Raw genomic sequence first — 19,767 nt, forward strand, 5'->3', positions numbered from 1 at the left:
GCAACACAGGGAACGAGAGGAGGAAGTTTAATCGTTTGTGATGTGGCTGTTGGCATGCAGCAAATATGAAAACAGCAATATTTCTTCAAATAAACTATCATTAAAGGTCCTCCTCTGGTATTGATTAAACCCATAAAAATTAATCTCTGAAATGCTATATTTATATGGGAGATTTTTTCCATGAAAAAAACCCTTTCATACCCACATCAGCTGAACTGCACCTTCGCCCTCATGTAGTATGCACAGACTGTTCACAGTAATGATTGCCACAACCTTCCTCATCCATACCCCCAAGCCTTTTCAGATCTTTTGTTAATATACAATGGCTCAATATTCCTCCTTTTGCAACAATGAAAAAAATTTAGAAAATGTGAAACTTAGCTTGCAAAATATAGATATACATATAGCTCACTTGGCTTCTCCTCTGACACCCTTTGTTTCAGCATGGCCTTATGCTAATGATATGGATAGAGAAAATAGCTCACCAAAAGTACAGCAAAGCCTTGAATCTCTAATTCATAAAGACATAAAAACATACTGTTTTCATACAGAGGACGTGTCGCTGTGATATGACCCCTTGACCTCTTGCAAAAAGACATATTACAGTTCTTACAGTGTGTTTAAGTAGACTGTGAGATGTGTGAGAGAACGTGCGATTTCACAGCAAAGTGCTATGAATGAATATCAATTATATACAATTTATCATCACAATAAAGAGAATATGTTGCAATAGTTAGTAAAAATTTGACTAAATGTATTAACCACAGGGATCTGTGATCTGGCGAGGCTGCACATTGAAACTGATTGGGCTAAGAGTTGGAAAGAAAATAATTTATTAACAATAGTGTTGAACAAAAGGCATATTTGTAAAGAGTGGAAAGAACAACAAAAAAAGCACTCACAAAGAGTGGAGAAAACTAACAAAAGACAACCACAAGGTGGGTTGAGGCAGGACAAATGCTGGACGTGGCCGGTAGGCACTGAAACAAAAGAGCGCACATGAGTGGCAAAAAGACTGGGAGATACAAAAGAAACACACTGGAAACTCATGGAAGAGATCAGGACAATTCAACAAAAGGCAGAGCTGAGAGGCTCCCTTAAATACTCAGCCCCAATCAGGCTGACGCACCCCAGGTGCACTGCTGGTGGGGGGGAGCCAGCTGAGTGCAGGGACACACCCAACTAAAACAGACAGACAGACACATAACACTAAGGGAAAGGGAAAAGAGAACACCAGGACCAGACAGGTTGGCAGATCCTAACAGAAACCAACTGAATACCCCTCATCTCCCACATCCCTTTCCAAGTATGTAGAAGAACCTACAGTGGCTGTGAATTTTGTAAAAAATGCAAAAGGACAATGAGCCAGTGTTTTAGTTTGTCCACTGGAGGAACATGGCTGTGCAACATGGTGGACTGCATGGACATATAAAGAGTTTATTCTCAAGTAAAACACGATGATTCTTATGTTCAGGTGATTAAACACTAAAGAAAATCTAATTATGAATATTGTATTCCATGTCTGCCAATAGATCCCCTTAAATCTTATCTTGGACCATCGAACCACAAACATTAACTGCCCTTTTTGTTACACCTCGCTTTTAACTGGATCGTGAATCATGCAACTGAGTGGGGCTCTAAAAAAGAATGAGCATTAGTCAGACTGAGAGTGAGGAAGCACAAATGCAAGACAGGAGGAGGGAGCATAGAGGAGGGGGCGGGTACAGTGGTGGCTGCTGGCACTCTCTGCAGTACTGATCTGCTGAGAGCACCAGAGCAGAGCTCCTCCACAGACCACAGCCGCAGGGCTCCAACTGCAGCTCAGAGGAAACCCTCACACACAAATACATAGACTGGGGGAGAAAGTGCTACCTCACAAGACCACAAGAGAGAACGCAAAGACAAAGAGGAGGAGAGGAGAAGAAAGCTCAGACAACTGTAAAGAGGAGGAGAGAAGAACTGGACGGGGGTCTCCGCTTTTCCTCGGACGAACAGAACTTCCATGGCGCACCGCTCCTCACGTTCTACTTTGGGAGTCCGTTCAATAATTCACCTTCTGCCTCACGTTGGTCTGTGGGACACAACTTTGCTTTTTTAAAAGTTTGACATACAGGTCTGGATTTTTATTTCCAATCAACATTTGTGCCCCGGCTCTCTTGGCATTTCTAGCACTATTTCAACACCTGCCTCTAAACTTCACCACAGTGTGTGTTTGTTCCTTCGAGTGTGTGAGCATCAGTTTCTGACTGAGTGAGTGAAGTGCACCTGAGTGAATATTGACTGAGTTAACAAGTACCTGGGCGTAACTGTGTGGAAGGAAATCTATATTGTTTTGTTTTGTTTTTTTAGCCACACTACAAACTTAACTTTGCAGGTGAATTATTTTTCATCTCAGTTCTTCTTCTTTCCTCCACAAAGATCCTCTTAAAGGACTTTAAGATGTCACATCATAAAAACTACTGAGACAGATTCCTCTCTGCAATAAGGACCCCACACTAAAACAACAGCTCCTGAAAGGACATTGTGGAGACACTTGCAAACTCAAAGCTTTTGTGGAGATATATTGGAGGAAAAAACTGTCTCTCTCTGGTGAAGCCTCAGCCCCGTCGGCCCCTGCCTCTACCTCAGGATGGCTGGCTGTACCAGCCGCTGCAGGCAGGGGGTGCTCAAATTAATCCAGTCCCTGCAGAGATTGGTGTCAGGAACCCTCACGAAAGGTATTGTGCCTTTTGTACGTATGTCTTTCACTTAACTGTGCATCTACACTGTGAATTACTTTCTTCATGTATACTTGATGATATGACATTTAATCGGAAAGTGTCTATCTGTGACAGTGTGATGCAGGGGAGTCTGATGTCCCAAAGCGCACAGCTTTTATCAGTGGAGTTGCATGTGGCTTTCTTCTCCATATAGATTCCGCTTGCATTGTGATAGACAGCACAATGCCCTGTGGTGAAGATAAAGATTCAATTCCCACAACAGCTAAAGTGTATTCTATTCATCAAGCGCCGCGTGCCGCAGTGTCCTTGAGCAAAACACTGAGCCCTCGCTTTGCACGTGTAACTGCAACAGTGCTCAGATGTAATATAGTTTTATGTGTAAATGCAATCCATTTCTTGATCTTAGTGCCAGCAGTAGGAGCTCCATAAGTGATTATCATTAGTTGAGTTGTGGACACTGGAATTGTGTCATATACTGTGACTGGTGCTGTGTTAGTGAAAGCTATATTGAGCCATCAGGTCAGATGAGCCAAGGGTAGAGGATTTCTGGCATATAGGCCAGTGGCACCCAGCCTGGGAGTTGGTCGACAAGATATTTCTGTTACACAAAATTATTGAAAAAACTTTTGGCTTTTCTCAAATATTTCCTTTTTTTCTTGTACATTACTGGATATTTTCACCTCTTTGGGGCTTTTAAAATCTTTTAATAATAGGTAGGAAACCTCTGATTTCGGCTCAGAGACCATCATTGCACATGATTTTACATCACTTCTGCAAAACACTACACTAGACTATGTGCAAACAAACACACATATCCATCACACAAAGAGTGGGTAACACCAAGGATGTGGTGGACAGGTAAGTCAGGAGGCAGGTAAGTCAGAGATTGTGGTAAGGTTTATTTTGTTAATGATGCACTTTTGTTTGCAGTGAACTGGCATCAAGGGTGTTGTTGGATTTGCCTACGGGGTCCTTTTTACTTGCAGTGAATTAGGCCTCTCATGGACTTCCTGTGTGATCTGCGTAAGAGCCGAATGATGAGGTCACGTATGCATCATCGCTACACCCTCCTTGGGCGACAGTTGCAATGCACTCTCAACCTCTTGTCATGTTTATCAGCTCTGTGTTAAAAGCCCTGGCTCTCTTTCTCCTCACAGCGTCCATCATCCTTTGTTTGAAAGTTACTTTTCACCTTAACAGCAAAAAGCAAATGCTGAGTCACAAAGTCAGACTGCAGCTGCAAGTCAGTCACGACTGACAAAACACACTCTCACATCCAACAAAAACCTCTGCTGTGATGCGCTTTTAAAATAAAATCCAGCACACAAATGTGGCATCTAATATATTTGTGCAGGTGCAGGCGATGATTCATTTAAGCTCTCGCTGCAGGCCATGAATCTCTGCTTTATACATTTTTCCAATCATTTGTCTCCCACAATACACATTTAATCACCAGCTGCATATTTTCTAACCAGCAATATTTAGATATTCTTTCTATCCAGTCATAAATCGTTTGCAAGCGTTTCCACTGCCAGGATCAGCTGACCAAACTCTGACATACTACTTAGTATATGTCTTGTTACCTGAGATGTTTGTTGTCCAGAAGAGCTGTCCAGTGGACGCTGCTAAAATCAACCTCAAAAATACCTAAAGTAAGCATATTTGTATGCGTTGCTTTATTTGAAAAACTGCAGTGTACTATAACGAGAGTGAAATAAAGTGTTCTAAACTGGTGGCTTTGTCATCCACCGTGCTGTTCTAGAAATAATACAGCCTACTTATGGCTGCATGGGTTGACAATCTAGGTCATGCACTGCAGCCACATATCTTTAGTGTCTAAAACCTGAGAGACTGTGGACTATGCATCCTTTTATATAACAAAGAAATCTGCGAACAATTCCAAACCTACTTTTACAGCAAGAGGACAATCTTATTTGGACTAATTACCAAAGTAAAGTGATAATGTGGGGAAAAAAACCTGACATTCAGATGTGTCCTGTGTCCTGAGGCGGCAGTCATCCTTGACAGCTCCTGTATGATTTTCATTAAGATGTTTTTTTTCCTCCATTTCCTGGACTCCATACTATCATTATTGGTAGATGCCAGTTACCTTGTCCTCCGTGTCCTCAGAGGTAGTTGATGAAATGGAATGGGAATTCTATTGAACATCTAGTCCCTTGACGTTGTGCTTCTGCACATGTTTGCAGCACATGGCTCTGCCCTTTTGTTTCTTAAGGTTAAGATGCTTGTGCATTGGGCAGCACAGAGGCCGTGTCTTCATTCAGTTCCATAATTGAATGTCACTGAGTTAATTAAGTGCCTCTGGTCAAAATATGAAGTTGTAAATTATCAACAATGGGGCCCATTGATTCGATCATTTCAAACCACAGTGGCAGTCTTCAAATTTATGGACTTTTCCTGTTAATAATGTACGAGAAAATGGATAGTTTTCCAGTTCAGCACAACACGTGCTATAATACATGTGTGTTACTCATGAAAAATCAGCTTTTATGTACAAATTTCAAAGAGGTGGACACACCACCAGTAACAGTTGTCTAATACAATACAATTTAGTACAAAAACACTTAGATGTAAGGCCTCAAAAGGAAGCAGAATTAACACATCTTTGACTTGTCACACAAACGTAATTCCAGACCTTTTACAGCATCAAATTACAGACTTAAATTTGATGGTTGTCCACTGTTAGTCCATATCTTCAAAGATCATTGGGAGATTGTGACATTAATTAAATTAAAACTCATGCAAGGTTAAAACTGTCACTGGCATGTGACAGTGGTATTCAACATGGAGAACCACACATAATCTTTGGGCAGGGCAACATCAGACATATTCAAACATCAGAAAATGACAAAACGCAGAAGAGTAAAAACTCTTTCCAAGAGTCTTTATTTTTCTATTGTGCTTGTAGATTGAAGCCTTGAAGATGTTAAACCTCTTGACGATTGAAACCTTTTGTAGACTGAAACGTTTGTGCTTGCAGATTGAATCCCTTTTCTCTGCTGTTTGCTCCGACTCATGTCTCACGGCATCATCTCAGCTCAGATTGTGTCGAGGACCTGCACGCTATCATATGCATGGAAGAAGACATGAAAATATGCACACACATGCATATTCTGCATCACACACGCGAGCATATCAGGTGGACTGAAAAATGGTCCCTCATCTCCAACACACATGTAACTTCAGTAGTTTTCTTTGCTATGCATATTTGCCTGCACACACTTACATATATATAGTGACATGATGCATAAAAAGCCTGTTAACCTTTAAAATGCTCTACTTACAAATGCAGCAGCATGTATATTCATTTTCAGACCTTTAAACACTGCAAGAAGGAGAGTGAGAGTTGTGGAAACAGGGCCGGTGATATGCCTTGGGCCTTAAGCTGACTGGCTCGCACTGTTATTCTTAGGTCCCGAGTGGCCACTGTATTGCAAGTATTTATGCTTTTATACTGCACTTCATACTTTTAGTTCACATAGGTCTGCTTTTAAAAATACATTAGTTGTAATCTGTAAGATGTAAGAAAAAATGTAAACTTGAGAGACATATGATAGTGTCGCTGCGACAAACAGAGTATTTTTCCATTCAGGAGGTTAGCCTGAGAGTAAAGCAGTAGTGTCTCCACTTGTGCTGTTATTACTGTGACACGCCAAAGATGGCTTTCATTCAGTCTTTGTGGACTTACTATTTTGGTGCAATACCCATCATTGCCAACAGGACATTGGGCAGTCAACCAGAACTCTTAAAAGCTAAAATGTAGTTTAGCATTTAGCGTTATCCCACAGTGTCTGATGTTCAACAGTCAGCAGTCTTACTTTAAAAAATCGTGTTGACCATGAGCCCAAAGTGCAAGTCTTCTGATGTGTTTGCTTGCATTGAAATCTACATGCTCTTGTCTTTACACCATTTTCATATAGGCTCAGGTTGGAAACAGCAGGAGAGTAGTTGAAGATAAGTGGTTCCTATCTATCTATCATAGAGCCCCATGCTGTAACCGTCCCTTGCTTTTTTCAGTCACATGTGCATAACCTTGTAGCAGAGTCATCTTCCCACGCTGCAGAGGCCGATTCATATTGATAGCTCATGTACTTCAACCATACCTCTACTGTAACCTAGCTGTTTTCATCAAAATCTCTTCCCCCCCCCCCCATATCTCTCTCTCTCTCTCTCTCTCTCTCTCTCTCGCTCTCTCTTCTTCTGTGGCTGTAAAAGCAGTGGATTGAATCTGACAGAGCGTCTGTGCTTTTAATTTTTTACATCACCTCACTACACACTTTTATGTAACCGTCGTCGTCTCGATTTATTTTTATCTCTTGCTTCCTCTGCATGTTTCATTCTCTGCTTTATTTCTCTCCGGCCTCATTGTCTTACTATGATATTTACATACAGGATCCCCTTGTGATAGACAAGCATTTGGTGCAGTGAACGGTCTGGTGACGGCTGGGTGATGTGCGGTATTGCAGTGGCGTGCTATGCATTCAGGGTCCATGCTCATATGTTCTATTCTTTTAATTTTTGTACATGTTGTATTGAGTCGTGAGCAAAATGAGCTTCCAACTACACCCAAGCTGCTGATTGTGTCAGGAAAACATTGTACACTGCTGCCATCTGTTGCTTAAAGAGTAGCACCACAACATATCAAAAAGAATGACTTGTGAGCTAATAGTTCAATAACACTGATAGAGTTAAAAAGAAGTGACTGAAGACCAATGAAGATAGTCACCATTATCATTATGCAGATGAGAGCTATTTACATTTGTGTATTTGTGTGTGTGTACTGACATATATCCATCACACTCATCTCCTCAGACCTCTTCTCTCCTGGGGGGTGTGTGTGTGTGTGCGTGCGGTTACTTGAGTGTGTTTGCTCAAGTCAGTATAATCCATCACATTGAACAGAGCCAGTGTCATATATTTCAAAAGAAGATCTGTCTCGTTTTGAGGGCTCTGCTCTGTACAGTAAGAGCACTATGAGCACTTAAATATGAGCCAATTAATATTTCATTTTGCTGAGCTTCTCCTCGATTCAGCACTTTAATACTAATTTAAAAGACACAGGAAAATAATGTTATTGTTATTTTATAATTCCTCTTCTCAAAAGTCATTTTTCATATTTGAACCTCTTATTATGTTAGTAGAAGGTTTCTGTAAATATTTGTTGCAATATACATTTCCTTATTATCAAATTACTAATTAGGGAGGCTGGCTGCAGCTGATTATTTTGTCATTTTCCTACATAATCCTAATAAGGCTACTGAAGGCCAAAAGCTGTGTTTAAATTGCTTGTTTTGTCTGACCGGTCAAACAGAGCCGAAGCTATTAAATTTAGTTTAATATGAACCAGAGAAAAGCAGATAAAGTAACCAAAGTAATTACAATAACCACATTTTCACTACATGCATTTGAATACTGTGAACATGAACATAAACTGTCGTGGTGCCTGTATTAGTTCGTACGTTAAACAGCCATCCAGATAAATGGATTCATCGTGTAGCCCATTTCCATGTTTGTCATGTCTTAAAGCACGACCAGGTCTAATGTGGAGTGCTCAGGAGACAGAGGAATACTAAGGTAAAGAGGAGAGCAGCAGAGACGAAATAATTCAATGATGCGACCTCTTGCATAACAAGTCTAGAGAACCACTTATCACTTTTGAAACTGCCATCTCATGCCAAAACAGAGACTGCAGTTTCCCCCGCATCAAGGGTTTCTTACTTCTTCCAAATTTCATTTGCCCGGCCTTGAAAAAAAGAAAAAAAAAATGTGCTGTTGTATTTGATCACATTTACACATGGATTCAGTCAAATAAAGGAAAAGTGAGGACACAGCCTCAGACTCAGGCATCAACTGACCTGAAATAACGCATGAGTTAAATGGTTTTTCATGAATGATAGTTATGTATTTTTTAAAATCACATGAAAGATGAATGCAGTGCTAGACTGAAAGAGTGGAGTATTCAGAAATAAAAGTAAACAGGTCAGGGAGAAGGAAAGCCATGCCGTCATGCACCTATTGATTTTTACAGATAAGGCTTTGCATACTGACACAAAGGATGAATTAACAAATGTATCCACGCTCATTTTCTCTTTTATTGATCTTTCACCTTTTCAACAGCGCCTCTAAGACAGCTGTGAGTCCTGTCTGGCATTGAGCTGAACTTGTGTAGATCGTGAACAAGTTAAAACATAATGAAGAGATTATGAAGTCAGGCTGCAGTGTCCTTGGTGCTCGTCACAGTGCAGGGCGATATGGTGCAGAAAGGCAGTTCCAGATGGCAAACATCTGTCATGGGGATTACAATGGGTTTCTTATAGTAATCTGAATACTTAATTCCCAGTCCGCAAGTGTTTGTATGTGTTCGTTGATGCGTCAGGGAGAAGCGAGAGGGGAAAGATTGTTTCAAATCTGTGATCTTATTTCGAATTTCTATTCATGCTTCCTGCAACGAAGTGACTGCGCTGCATTTTCCAGCCCGTAAAAGTAATGAATATTTGATAGGAAAACGCAGGGAAATCACTGAATGAAAGGAATGAGTGTCTGTAAAGGTGAAGAGGTAACGTCTTAATTTTACTCTGACAGTATTTAAACAGAGGAAATACAGATGCAGAAGGGAGGAAGACTGTAAGCAAAAGGTAGGACGTCTGGTAAATGACTCTCAGGAAGGTCTATTAATAAGGTAACCACTTCCTGCAGGCCTAGCGTGAGAGAGGTGTATATTTATCAGAATTATGCATGACTACATGTTTAATTAATCAGTGCATGTTAAGTTCTTATCTGAGCTCCACCTGGGCAATCACAGGGCACAGCAACCTACATGCACACACACACACACACACACACACAGACAGACACACAACCTCATTTGAATAGCAGTGAGCTGCATACTTATGCCTGTGCATACACTACGGGGTTTAGGCTCTGTGGTCTGCTTTTGCCTGTATTTTTGGCAGTTAAGGCCACCGCAGTCCTTTCACGTGGCTTTTGCTCTTTTTACAGCTGTAACAGAGGAAGCGGAAAGCAACTTTCAAGAACCAAGAAAGCTGAAACGGCATTGAAAAAATGGCAGACCATGAATTTTTTAAACCAAGAGAGGTTTTCTGAGCCCACACAAACATCAACACACACGCCGTCATGTTTCATTACATAGACTAGCATTCATTTCCTGGAGACTTACCCTAACCGCAATTATAACAACTACATGCATGACCCTAACCTTAACCCTGGTCTTCATCCTAACATTTAATGACTTACATTACAGGGACTTTGCTTTTTGTCCCCATACGGAGGCGAGTCCCCACGGTATGACTGTGATTTATGTCCCCATAATGTGAGGAAAACATGGCACCACACACACAGAGAGAGAGAGAGAGGAACAATGAAAGAAGCAGAGCATTTGCATCTCTGGTCTGCAGCCAGTGGAATATTTAAAAACACACACGTGTCCTGCGCTCACTCCATCACTTTATGTTACATGACGGACCTCACATAGACCAAAGCACCAAATCAATCAGTTTTAAATGGCCCTCCTTTGATTTAATAATAGCGACGTTAGATCTTCAGCTGAGCGAATCACTGTCTGATAACATATCCAATCCTAAAACAGACTATAGCAACATCCTGTCTCAGACTCATTTGCTTCCTTTAACCTCAGTGAATGATATTATTTAAGTAGAGGAAGCACTTATCATATTATAAACATTTACTTCTGCTTCCAACAAAGCTGTTTGAGTTTTAATGCCTACCACTTGTAGAGAAATAAATATTACTCACTCCCACTGCTTCCCTCTCCCCAGCACACACAGTCTCATTTTCTTAAATCGAAGCAGCTCCATGAATATTCATTGACACTATTAAACACTCTAACGCTCTTATAGTCAAAAAAAAATCCTCTGTTGCCCTCCACATTAGAATAAGAGAGAGAGCGTGAAAGGTTTAGCCATGTTATTGTGCTGAATTCACGCACAAATGCACACACAAGTGGGCTTCACTGCTGACATAATGTATATCTACAGGCTCATTATGGTACAAACTATGCTTCAGGGAGCAGAGCACTATTTTGAAGTGGTATTGAACTGAGGTCATCATTAACCATGGGGTTGAATTTTTTTTGTGTGTGTCTATATGTGCGCATATGTGTGTGTGTGTGTGTGTGTGTCAGGGCAGTAAAAAGAGAATTGAGTCATGGGGATCTGGCATTAAATGCATGATCTTCACCTGCTACCATTCTGTTGTCAGTGGCGTGATTACTGAGTCCAACACTGGTTAGCAGCACTCCACAATAACACGAGGGCATGAGGAGGCAGGGAGCTGGAAAGAGGGGGAAAGGCTGACAGATGAGTAGAATGAGGCACAGAACGGAGGGAGTGGCGCAGAAAGGCAGGAGCAGCTCGTGTGTGTGTGTGTGTGTTTGAGAGAAAGAGCTCAGAAATCCAAGAGAATCAGCTCAAAGAAGAGAGTCATTCCTCAGTGACAGATCTGAAGCCGGCGAGAGGAAACAACAGGGGCAAAGCCCCTTTAAGATCCAGAGCTGTGGAGGCAGATAAATACAGAACGACAGGCTGACAAGATCGGGAAATAAATAGAGGACTATCACTCTCTGGGTTGTTTGGCCAGGCCGGTTTCCACGGTGACAACATGGGCGCAGTGGTGGGCACTTTGACCATGCAAACCAAGCAGAGGAGACCATCCAGAGGTACGTCAATGTTTGTCAGAAAAAGATGGAGTGGAGACAAAAGAGCAACAGAAAGCTGGACTAAACAGAGAGAGAGAGAGTGCAAAGAAAAATGTATAGAAAGAAAACTCTCAGATCATTGACTCAAATGATTTGTGTTTGTTTCTGTGCTATTTTCTATGTGGTGCACACGTGCACATTTAACATAAACAAAAACATTCCTATATTTGCCATATTTCTGTGGGGTGACTGTAAATTATTGAACAAGGAGGTCCATCGGAAAAAAAAAGCAAAAATAGAGCAGCAGCTAATGCATTTACTAAACGTTACTTCCATGTCAGCAAATGACACTGAAAGGCATGTACACGGAAAGTACACAAACCAATAGAACTGATGCTATGTTTTAATACAAGTCTTTCGTATAATGAGTATTTCTGTAATGGAAATGTGTAAATATTCCCTCAAGGAAGTGGCAGCAGAATTGTGAGGGATCAGTGTGAGGTGTGAGGCATCACTCATGTACACATGTAGACGTTACAGTATACCATGAGGTCGGATGTCCTTGAAAATAACCAGAGAGCAAAATCACTGCCCCTGACCCCTATGATTACGTGTGTGTGTGTGTGTGTGTGTGTGTGTGTGTGTGTGCTGTCCATGCGTGGGTGTCTGTTGAATGTGTAAGTGAGTGAAAGAGAAAGGGGGAGTGAATGAGGGTTCAGGCAGGAGTGTGTGAATTAACACGCAGCTCACATATCATACCTCTCCCTGGCCTTATGCTTGAGATCCTCGTTGTCATGGAGACTGGGTTGTAGGGGCATAAGAGGAGAGTGTGAACATTTCTCAGCCGGGATGAAGGATGAATTTGTAGCAGCATGAAATAGAGATAAAATACACGCAGCAGCAACCAAATCAATTACTCTTAGTGTCGGACGCAAACACTCCACAAGACAAGGGTGATGATCGTTCCCTTGTTTTGGTAAAAGCCTTTCAGCCTTCTTAGGTCCATTGAAGTTTGTCTTGTGTTGCCAGCCATGCAGAGATAAGACAATATAGATAAGACTTTATTGATCCCCAGGAGGGAAAATAAGTATCACAGCAGTACAAGCAGCAGAGCAGAGAGGTAGGTCAAAGTAGGATACAACAGAAATTAGACACAGTTAGACAGATAAGTAATACCATACTATGTTGTACACCTCTGAGCATGTAGTGAAAGCATTGTGCATCTGTCTATGTGTCTTGAGGATTTGTTGCTTGTGTTAACAGCCACCAGTGCAGCATTTCTACATGTCACCAGTGTGGTGGATGTGTCTGTGGTGTCTGGCTGGTCAGGAGTCAAGTTTGAAACAAGGGCGCAGACAAAAGTCACTTAGGTTGAGTCACTTAACTTAGCACAAAGGCTGAAAGCGGGGGGACACAGCTAGCCTGGCTGTCTCCACAGGCACAAATCCGCCGCCTATCAGCACATCTAAAGCTCACATATTAAAATGTTATATCTTCTTTGTCTCATCAGTATCAAAATGCAAAGTATAAAAGTGCATGTTGTGGTTTTACAAGGGGGCTTATGAGCCATACTAACTCTTGGTTGGGCGCTGCGGCTTCCTGGAGTTTTGTCATCACATGAGATTGTAAGACAGCAAGCAAGGACTCTAGGAAGTTACTGGATGAAACAACTGAGACATGATATTTAATTAATGAGTTTTAAAAGTGCTGATTTTTGGTACCTTTGAACAGATCCAGGCTAGCTCTTTTCCTCTGTTTCCAGTCTTTATGCTAAGCTACGCTAACCAACTGCTGACTGTATTTATCAAAGCATTTATCCAAAAAAAATCACTTTGCCTTCACCATGCACACCAGAAAAGCACACTGTACACTGACAGTCAAAGCTACACTTGGACCTGCAGCACTCCACCAACCAGTCACTCAAACAGTTTGCATGTGTAAACGTTGCTGATCTGAGGGAGTTTTCATTTACAGCACGACAGAGCTGCTGCTTGTCACCGTCTGACACACATTTCTACTTCTAGTCATTACCAGTAAAGCTCAAATTCAAAATCAATGTCCCTTTCTTCTTGGTGCTTTGGAGATCAATAGCACTGTGTTTGTCACTCCATCTCATTTTTCCTTTTTCACGTCCTCCAAACATATTGTGTAATCCTCTTCTGCCGTGTGCCGTTCTCACCATCTTTCTTCGCACTCCTTCGTTCTCTCTTCACAGTGTCTTACCCCTCCTCTAATCAACACCTCTGCCTGTTTCCTTTTCTCGCCCTCATTTCATTTCATCTGTTTCTGATCACACTATCACATTAGCAGCAAAGCAAATGCACCGTGGCAGGGAGAATACAGCAAAGCAGCACCTTTGTTGTTGTGCTGTCGTGCGATGAAAGGCTTTTACTCGCAGGGGAAATAAATGCACAAATTGTGTTTGACACATTTTTTTTTTTTAAATCATTTGATCCTGCGTACCCTCTGTTCACATTCATCCTGGCTGTCTATCCCCATGACAACGAGAGTCAGGGAGATCGCAACAGGAGCTCAGGGGAAGATGGAAGGAAGATTGACAGAAAGCAGCACATAACCACACGCTGTATGTTCAGCTGATGACTGACTGTAAATGCTGGAAATGTTCCACACAAGTTCCGCATTCAGTGAAATTAACAAAAACCTCAAGGATCTAAAAGGGAACAAATCTGTCCCAGAATAAGATAATGTCACAAAAGAGTGCTTAAATTAGCCTGCATAGTATCTCTCTGGATTATTCTAATACTTTTCCGTCCATTTTTCTTTCCATCTTTTATGAATTAGCATAAACCTAATAGGGTAGACTCATTAATACTGTATGTAGCCGACATATTTGTTAGCCTTGAGAATGTGTTTGATCTCGGTAAACACGTGTAAACGCACATGCACAGCTGTAAGTGGTGTACTGATAGCTGAGGCCTCTTTGCATGGATTGAAACTCAAAGCCAATAAGTAACAAACTGGATCCAAATGAGGACGATTCAAAGATTATTCTTGCAGACAGAAACAAATGCAGCAACTCCGAGCTTAATCTCATATCATCGTCACACACGGTTGATGCCTCTGGGAACTAAAAAAGTGGATGACCAGGAGGATATTTGATATGAATTTCAAATTAAGATTGCCTCTGGCAGATGATGCATGACACCTGATACAGTGTCAGTGTTGAGGATTAATCTTGACAGCGCTGCTGAACGGGCTGAAATGAATAAGTCATCACCGTCATCCAAAAAGCAGGAGTATTATATTCATTTTAATCTCCTTTTCTTCAAGGCCCGCTGAGCCAATTGATGCTGACACAGCTATAGCGCAAAGTGTTGCTCGGACTCAAGTGTGTGCACACATGTGGGCGTCCGTCAAGTCATCGCTTGCTGGACAGCTTCCATTGTGGATTTAGCAGGATTTCATGTGTTAAAGTAATTAAACCAAAGATATAGCATATAACATCATTTGGTCTCCATAAAAGCAAAACATAACACAGGGAGCAGTTGGGATATGACCACAACTGTGCAAATTACAGAGACCACCATCAGTAAATATGCCATCCCGCCACATCAATATAAGGCTGTAGATGTGTGCTCAGCCTACTTTACTCTGCGTCTCATTGGTCCTCAGGGTCTGCCGCTGCCAGTGACGGCAGGAAGGTCTTCCAGAGAGCACTTTATGTGGCTGTTTTCTCTTGGATGTTTGCTCATGTTTGATTGGTCTGTGGATTGTGTTTACTGCCGGATGTCTGGATGTTAATGTTGCCCTGTAGCTGGAGATAGTCATAGTGACAAACAGTTGCCCGCAGCAGACCCCGAGCCCTTCACATCATTAACCACCATCCATCTCGACTGCACCCGATAATGTTGCCATCAATAAAGTCCTGAGGGGAAAGTGCGCGCAGCTCTTCTCGAATCCATCGTTTTATCACTTTTTGTCTGTGATCCTCACTCTGCCTTATCTCCCGGCTGCTTCGTGAGCACTCTTTTCTGCTGTCTAATCACATTTTTTGACATGTTTCTTGGAGACTTAACATTCTCGAGCTTTGCCGAGTTGTCTCTTTCCTGTGTGTTACATTCTCCACATGTCTAAAGACTGGAAAGATCACACGTTAGCCCAGCCCACATTATTCTGTATAACGAGTATATTTCCCTCTACCTCTCTCTCTTTCTCTTCCCTGTAGATAAAGCAGACGATGAGCTTGAGATGACGATGGTGTGCCACAGGCCAGAAGGTCTCGACCAACTGGAAGCCCAAACTAACTTCACCAAGCAGGAGCTGCAGATCCTCTATCGTGGTTTCAAGAATGTAATCACACATTGTCTGATTTTACTATTAGATTATTTTGGTACATCGAGCTTGTATTCCATTAAAGGTTTGGATTACCCTAATTCCAGAAAAACATCTTCCCTTCTGTGAAAGGCTGCCTGGCCTTGCCAATCACTTGTATTTGAGCAGCTGTATGAGGCTGTGCTTAATGCCAGCAGTGCTGTGGGTTGGATGCTAATGTCGGCATGATAACATGCTCACAATGACAGCGCTCCCATGCTGATGTTTAGCAGGTGTTGGCTGATGTTTACAATGGTTACCATCTTCATTTACTGTGTTAGCATTAGCAACATTTGCTAGTTTGCACAGAACACAGAAAACAGACAAGAATGATGTGATTGCTGGTCGTTTTTGGTCATAAACTAATTATTGGACAAATTAAAACTCTGACCTGCACAAGATAAAAAGTCAAGGGATTACCAAAGTCATTAAGATTCCTCCTGTAGGAACCATGATTATCTGTACAACACTTGATGCATGGGTTCATGGTTGAGATATTTCAGTCTGGACCAAAGTGGTGGAGCAACAGACCAGCAAAATACAACATCATCATCCTTGGGCCCGTAATCTGCTGCTGTGGCCAAAAAATCAGCAGCAATGTTGCTTTCCTCAAATGATCTTTAACTAACTAAAAGCCTTGCTATGAACAATTACTGGGACCTATTTATTTTCTGCTTCAGGTAAAAAAAAATGTGCCAGACTTATGAAACAAGTGTTGCATGCATGCCAATAATACTGGCTACATGACTGAGACGGCACAGTTTTGATGCTGCTGGGTAACATAATCTTAATTCATCTTTTAATTCATCTCTTTTTCCCCCACAGGAATGTCCAAGCGGCATGGTAAATGAGGAGACATTTAAACACATTTACGCACAGTTCTTTCCTCATGGAGGTAAACCTCAACATTTCAAACCTCCTTCATTGCTCCGTGAAGCTGTTTGAGATCAGGAGACCTTACATATTGATTGTTTGTGTTGCAGATGCGAGCATGTATGCGCATTACCTTTTCAATGCATTTGACACTGCAAACAATGGCTCCATTAAGTTTAAGGTATGTAAAACATTACTCGTATCTTTACTTCCATGTGATTTGATGCTTTCTGAAGCTGAGTTTGTGTTCTGTCCCGTTGCTGCCAGGACTTTGTCATGGGTTTGTCCATACTGCTGCGAGGAACACTGAGAGAAAAGCTGGAGTGGACCTTTCACCTTTATGACATAAACAGAGATGGCTACATAAACAGAGAGGTGAGACTGTGCTCTCACACTGTTTTCAGTGTTTTGAGTGGCATCTGAAGTCTATGTCTCACCTCTGTGTGAATCTTCTCTTCTTTCAGGAAATGACTGAGATCGTGAGAGCCATTTATGACATGATGGGCAAGTACACCTACCCCGCGCTAAAGGGCGACGTCCCACAGCAGCATGTGGATGCCTTTTTTCAGGTTCATGTCTAATTTATATGATTAATACGAATCATGAACGGTGGCAGGTGATTTTAAAGCCATAGTGTTTCGATAGCATGAGGGAAAACAACCTGGTTCTTAATGTGTCTCATCAGCAGCTTCCCAAATGAACATCCACAGTTTATTGAGACACTTCGGATGTGTTTGGAAAAGCCGTCTATAAAGTTTTCTATCTCGAGCACTCGCAGTCCCTGCAGTCTATATGGCAACTTTGCAGTCAATATTTTTTAACCTTTTTCAAAAACTAAAACTGTTGTTACAGAAACTGCAGAGGTAAAAACTGTGAGCCGGTTCACAATGAACACATTTGCTTTTATTTGATACTGATTCAAATTATATTACAATGTTTTCTGTTCTCACAGAAAATGGATAAAAACAAAGATGGAGTGGTGACTTTAGAGGAGTTTGTTATAGCCTGCCAGGAGGTATGTATTGCCCTACATTGGATCTATGTCTATATGTAATTATGATAAAATCTAAAAGAAAAACATATGGTGCCAACTTTGAAGTGCCAAAGCGTGAAGAATAAAGAAAGAGATCATACAGTACATGAATTTATCTACAGTTGCTTCTATATGTATGTCAAAACAAGTTTACCTTTGAGAAACAATATGTAAGAGTATGTGAGTCCATGCGATTCAGTTCAAGGTTCTGAAAGCTAGTAATGACCTTTGAGCTTAGATTACTTTGGAACTGATGTTCTGTTTAATGTGCAAAGAAGAAAGATGCATCTAGAAGCTGCCGTCCTCATGCAGCTTATACACTATGGTTGATTATACATTGCAATGCTACACTATACGGGGACGGAGCACGTTGCTCGTTAATTGCATCATTCTTCCCTGATTGCTCCTCTTCTCTTTCTGCAGGATGAAACCATGATGAGATCCATGCAGCTGTTTGAAAACGTGATGTAGGACAAGAGGAGACGACGGAGACAAAGACATGGAAAAATGAGAGGGCTTGGTGTGAGTGCGTGCGTGTGGATGCATATGTGCAATATCCAGTCCTTTCTCCTGTCCCCATCTTATCCAGCCGTGGTCTGGATACAGCCAGAATGCCCCACAATGTCTCGAACGAAGGGACTGGACTGGAACGCTTTTTGCTTTCCTGCAGAGATTTTTCCACGCAATACAAAGCGACTGATGTGACAGACTTGGACATAACAGACATCACCGTCTGATCTGTTAAAGATGAAGATGCTCCTACATCACATGGCTGCTCCAGACCAGCAAAGAGCTATTGTTCAACCAGCAAAACCTTTTTTTTTTTTTTTTTTTTTTTTGTTTGTCAAACTAAATGCATGCTTTTGCAGAAGTTTTGATTTATCTCCAAACATTTGTTATGGGAATTTGGCCATAAGAACTTCTACTGTATATTTATTTCATGCATCTAGTGGTTGACAGATATGGCATATTTCAAATGTCATGTGTTGGTTGCAGTGACCCCTTCGTGTTGACCTGGCTGTCGCTTGCCTGCTGAGTATGTCTGATGCTCCCTGTCAAGTCCGTCTTAAGCTTCCAGTAGAGAGTGAAACAATTTGGAAACAGTACATTTCGTGGGTCTTATGTGGTGCGTGTGCCTGTCTCTCTGTCTATGTTGGAACTTAGGTTTTAGTAAAAAGAAATCGATTCATTCTACTATATTTTCACCTGCTGCTTTGCTTCTTGTGGTCAAATCGGTGTGTTGTCAAAAAATGTAAAAAGCAAGTATTGTGAGAAAACATGCATAGATTTTGGATTTCATGATGAAGTGCCCGCAAAACCAATTTGTCGAATAAAAGAGGCTTATGATCATTAAACCAATACCTTTATTTGCACAGGTGACAGGTGATCAAGGTGTGACTCAGAGGTGAAGACAATGACAGGAAAGTATTTGTACGGTTCAACCTCATTGACCTCGCTCAGAGGTGTGCAGTTATACAAGAAACAGAAAGTTTCAGATAATCTTACAGGGAAATACGACTGAATGTCAGCTTTGGAATGTGATATTTTGATGGCATGGAGGACCTCCTCCTGCATCCAGACCAGATGTGTGATGTCAAACACTGATGTCCAGAACAGGGTGACTCTTGCAGAATGGTTTTCTGTGAATCAGGCTGTATTGGAAAGCATTGCCATAACAGAAATCTCACTAGGATATAGTAGCTGAAGCACTGAAATATTCATGGCTGTTCTTTTTGCTGTCGGTGGAGCAGCTCTTTGCTGTGTGGTACATCAGGGTGACATCACAGCCTCTGGTCTCTGATATCTTGGTTTGGAACAGAGTTGTTAAATCTCACAAACAGAAAATAAACTCTAAGCCATAGAAATAAATATGTAAATTCCTAAACTGAGCGGTGTCTTACTTTTACAGTTGTTCTTTGTGTTCTTTGTGTGTGTGTGTGTGTGTGTGTGTGTGTGTGTTGTTATTCGCATTTGTTCTATACTTATACAGATACTCTTAAAAATGAATAATTTAACCGTAAATCAAGGATAAGCCTCAGTAAAAGAGTGGAGAAACAAACGCAGGTGTTTCTGTATAAAACCACAAATTCACATGAGCCATATCCATGGGTGAT

General features: G+C 41.4%; 1 protein-coding gene across 2 annotated transcripts; it reads left to right on the forward strand.

Moving 5' to 3' along the window:
* The first annotated feature begins 1,764 nt into the window (after positions 1–1,764).
* kcnip1b (Kv channel interacting protein 1 b) lies at positions 1,765–19,538 on the forward strand. Of its 2 annotated transcripts, XM_076750420.1 has the most exons (9): positions 1,765–2,113; positions 2,419–2,717; positions 15,602–15,726; positions 16,573–16,642; positions 16,731–16,801; positions 16,888–16,995; positions 17,085–17,189; positions 17,573–17,635; positions 18,077–19,538. In XM_076750420.1, the coding sequence occupies exons 2-9, from the start codon at positions 2,630–2,632 to the stop codon at positions 18,122–18,124; spliced, it is 678 nt and encodes a 225-aa protein (XP_076606535.1). In that variant the 5' UTR covers positions 1,765–2,113; positions 2,419–2,629; the 3' UTR covers positions 18,125–19,538. The 2 variants fall into 2 exon arrangements, with proteins under 2 accessions (XP_076606535.1, XP_076606536.1); XM_076750421.1 differs by lacking the exons at positions 1,765–2,113; positions 2,419–2,717 and adding an exon at positions 11,002–11,436.
* The last annotated feature ends 229 nt before the right edge of the window (positions 19,539–19,767 follow it).

The sequence above is a fragment of the Chaetodon auriga genome, chromosome 15, assembly GCF_051107435.1.
Source record: "Chaetodon auriga isolate fChaAug3 chromosome 15, fChaAug3.hap1, whole genome shotgun sequence".
Classification (NCBI taxonomy): Eukaryota; Metazoa; Chordata; class Actinopteri; order Chaetodontiformes; family Chaetodontidae; genus Chaetodon; species Chaetodon auriga.

Coding starts and splice junctions, on each gene's coding strand:
- kcnip1b (XM_076750420.1), top strand. CDS start 2,630: ATGGCTGGCTGTACCAGCCGCTGCAGGCAGGGGGTGCTCAAATTAATC. Junction 15,727..16,572: donor TCTATCGTGGTTTCAAGAAT/GTAATCACACAT, acceptor TTTCCCCCACAG/GAATGTCCAAGCGGCATGGT. Junction 17,190..17,572: donor ATGTGGATGCCTTTTTTCAG/GTTCATGTCTAA, acceptor CTGTTCTCACAG/AAAATGGATAAAAACAAAGA.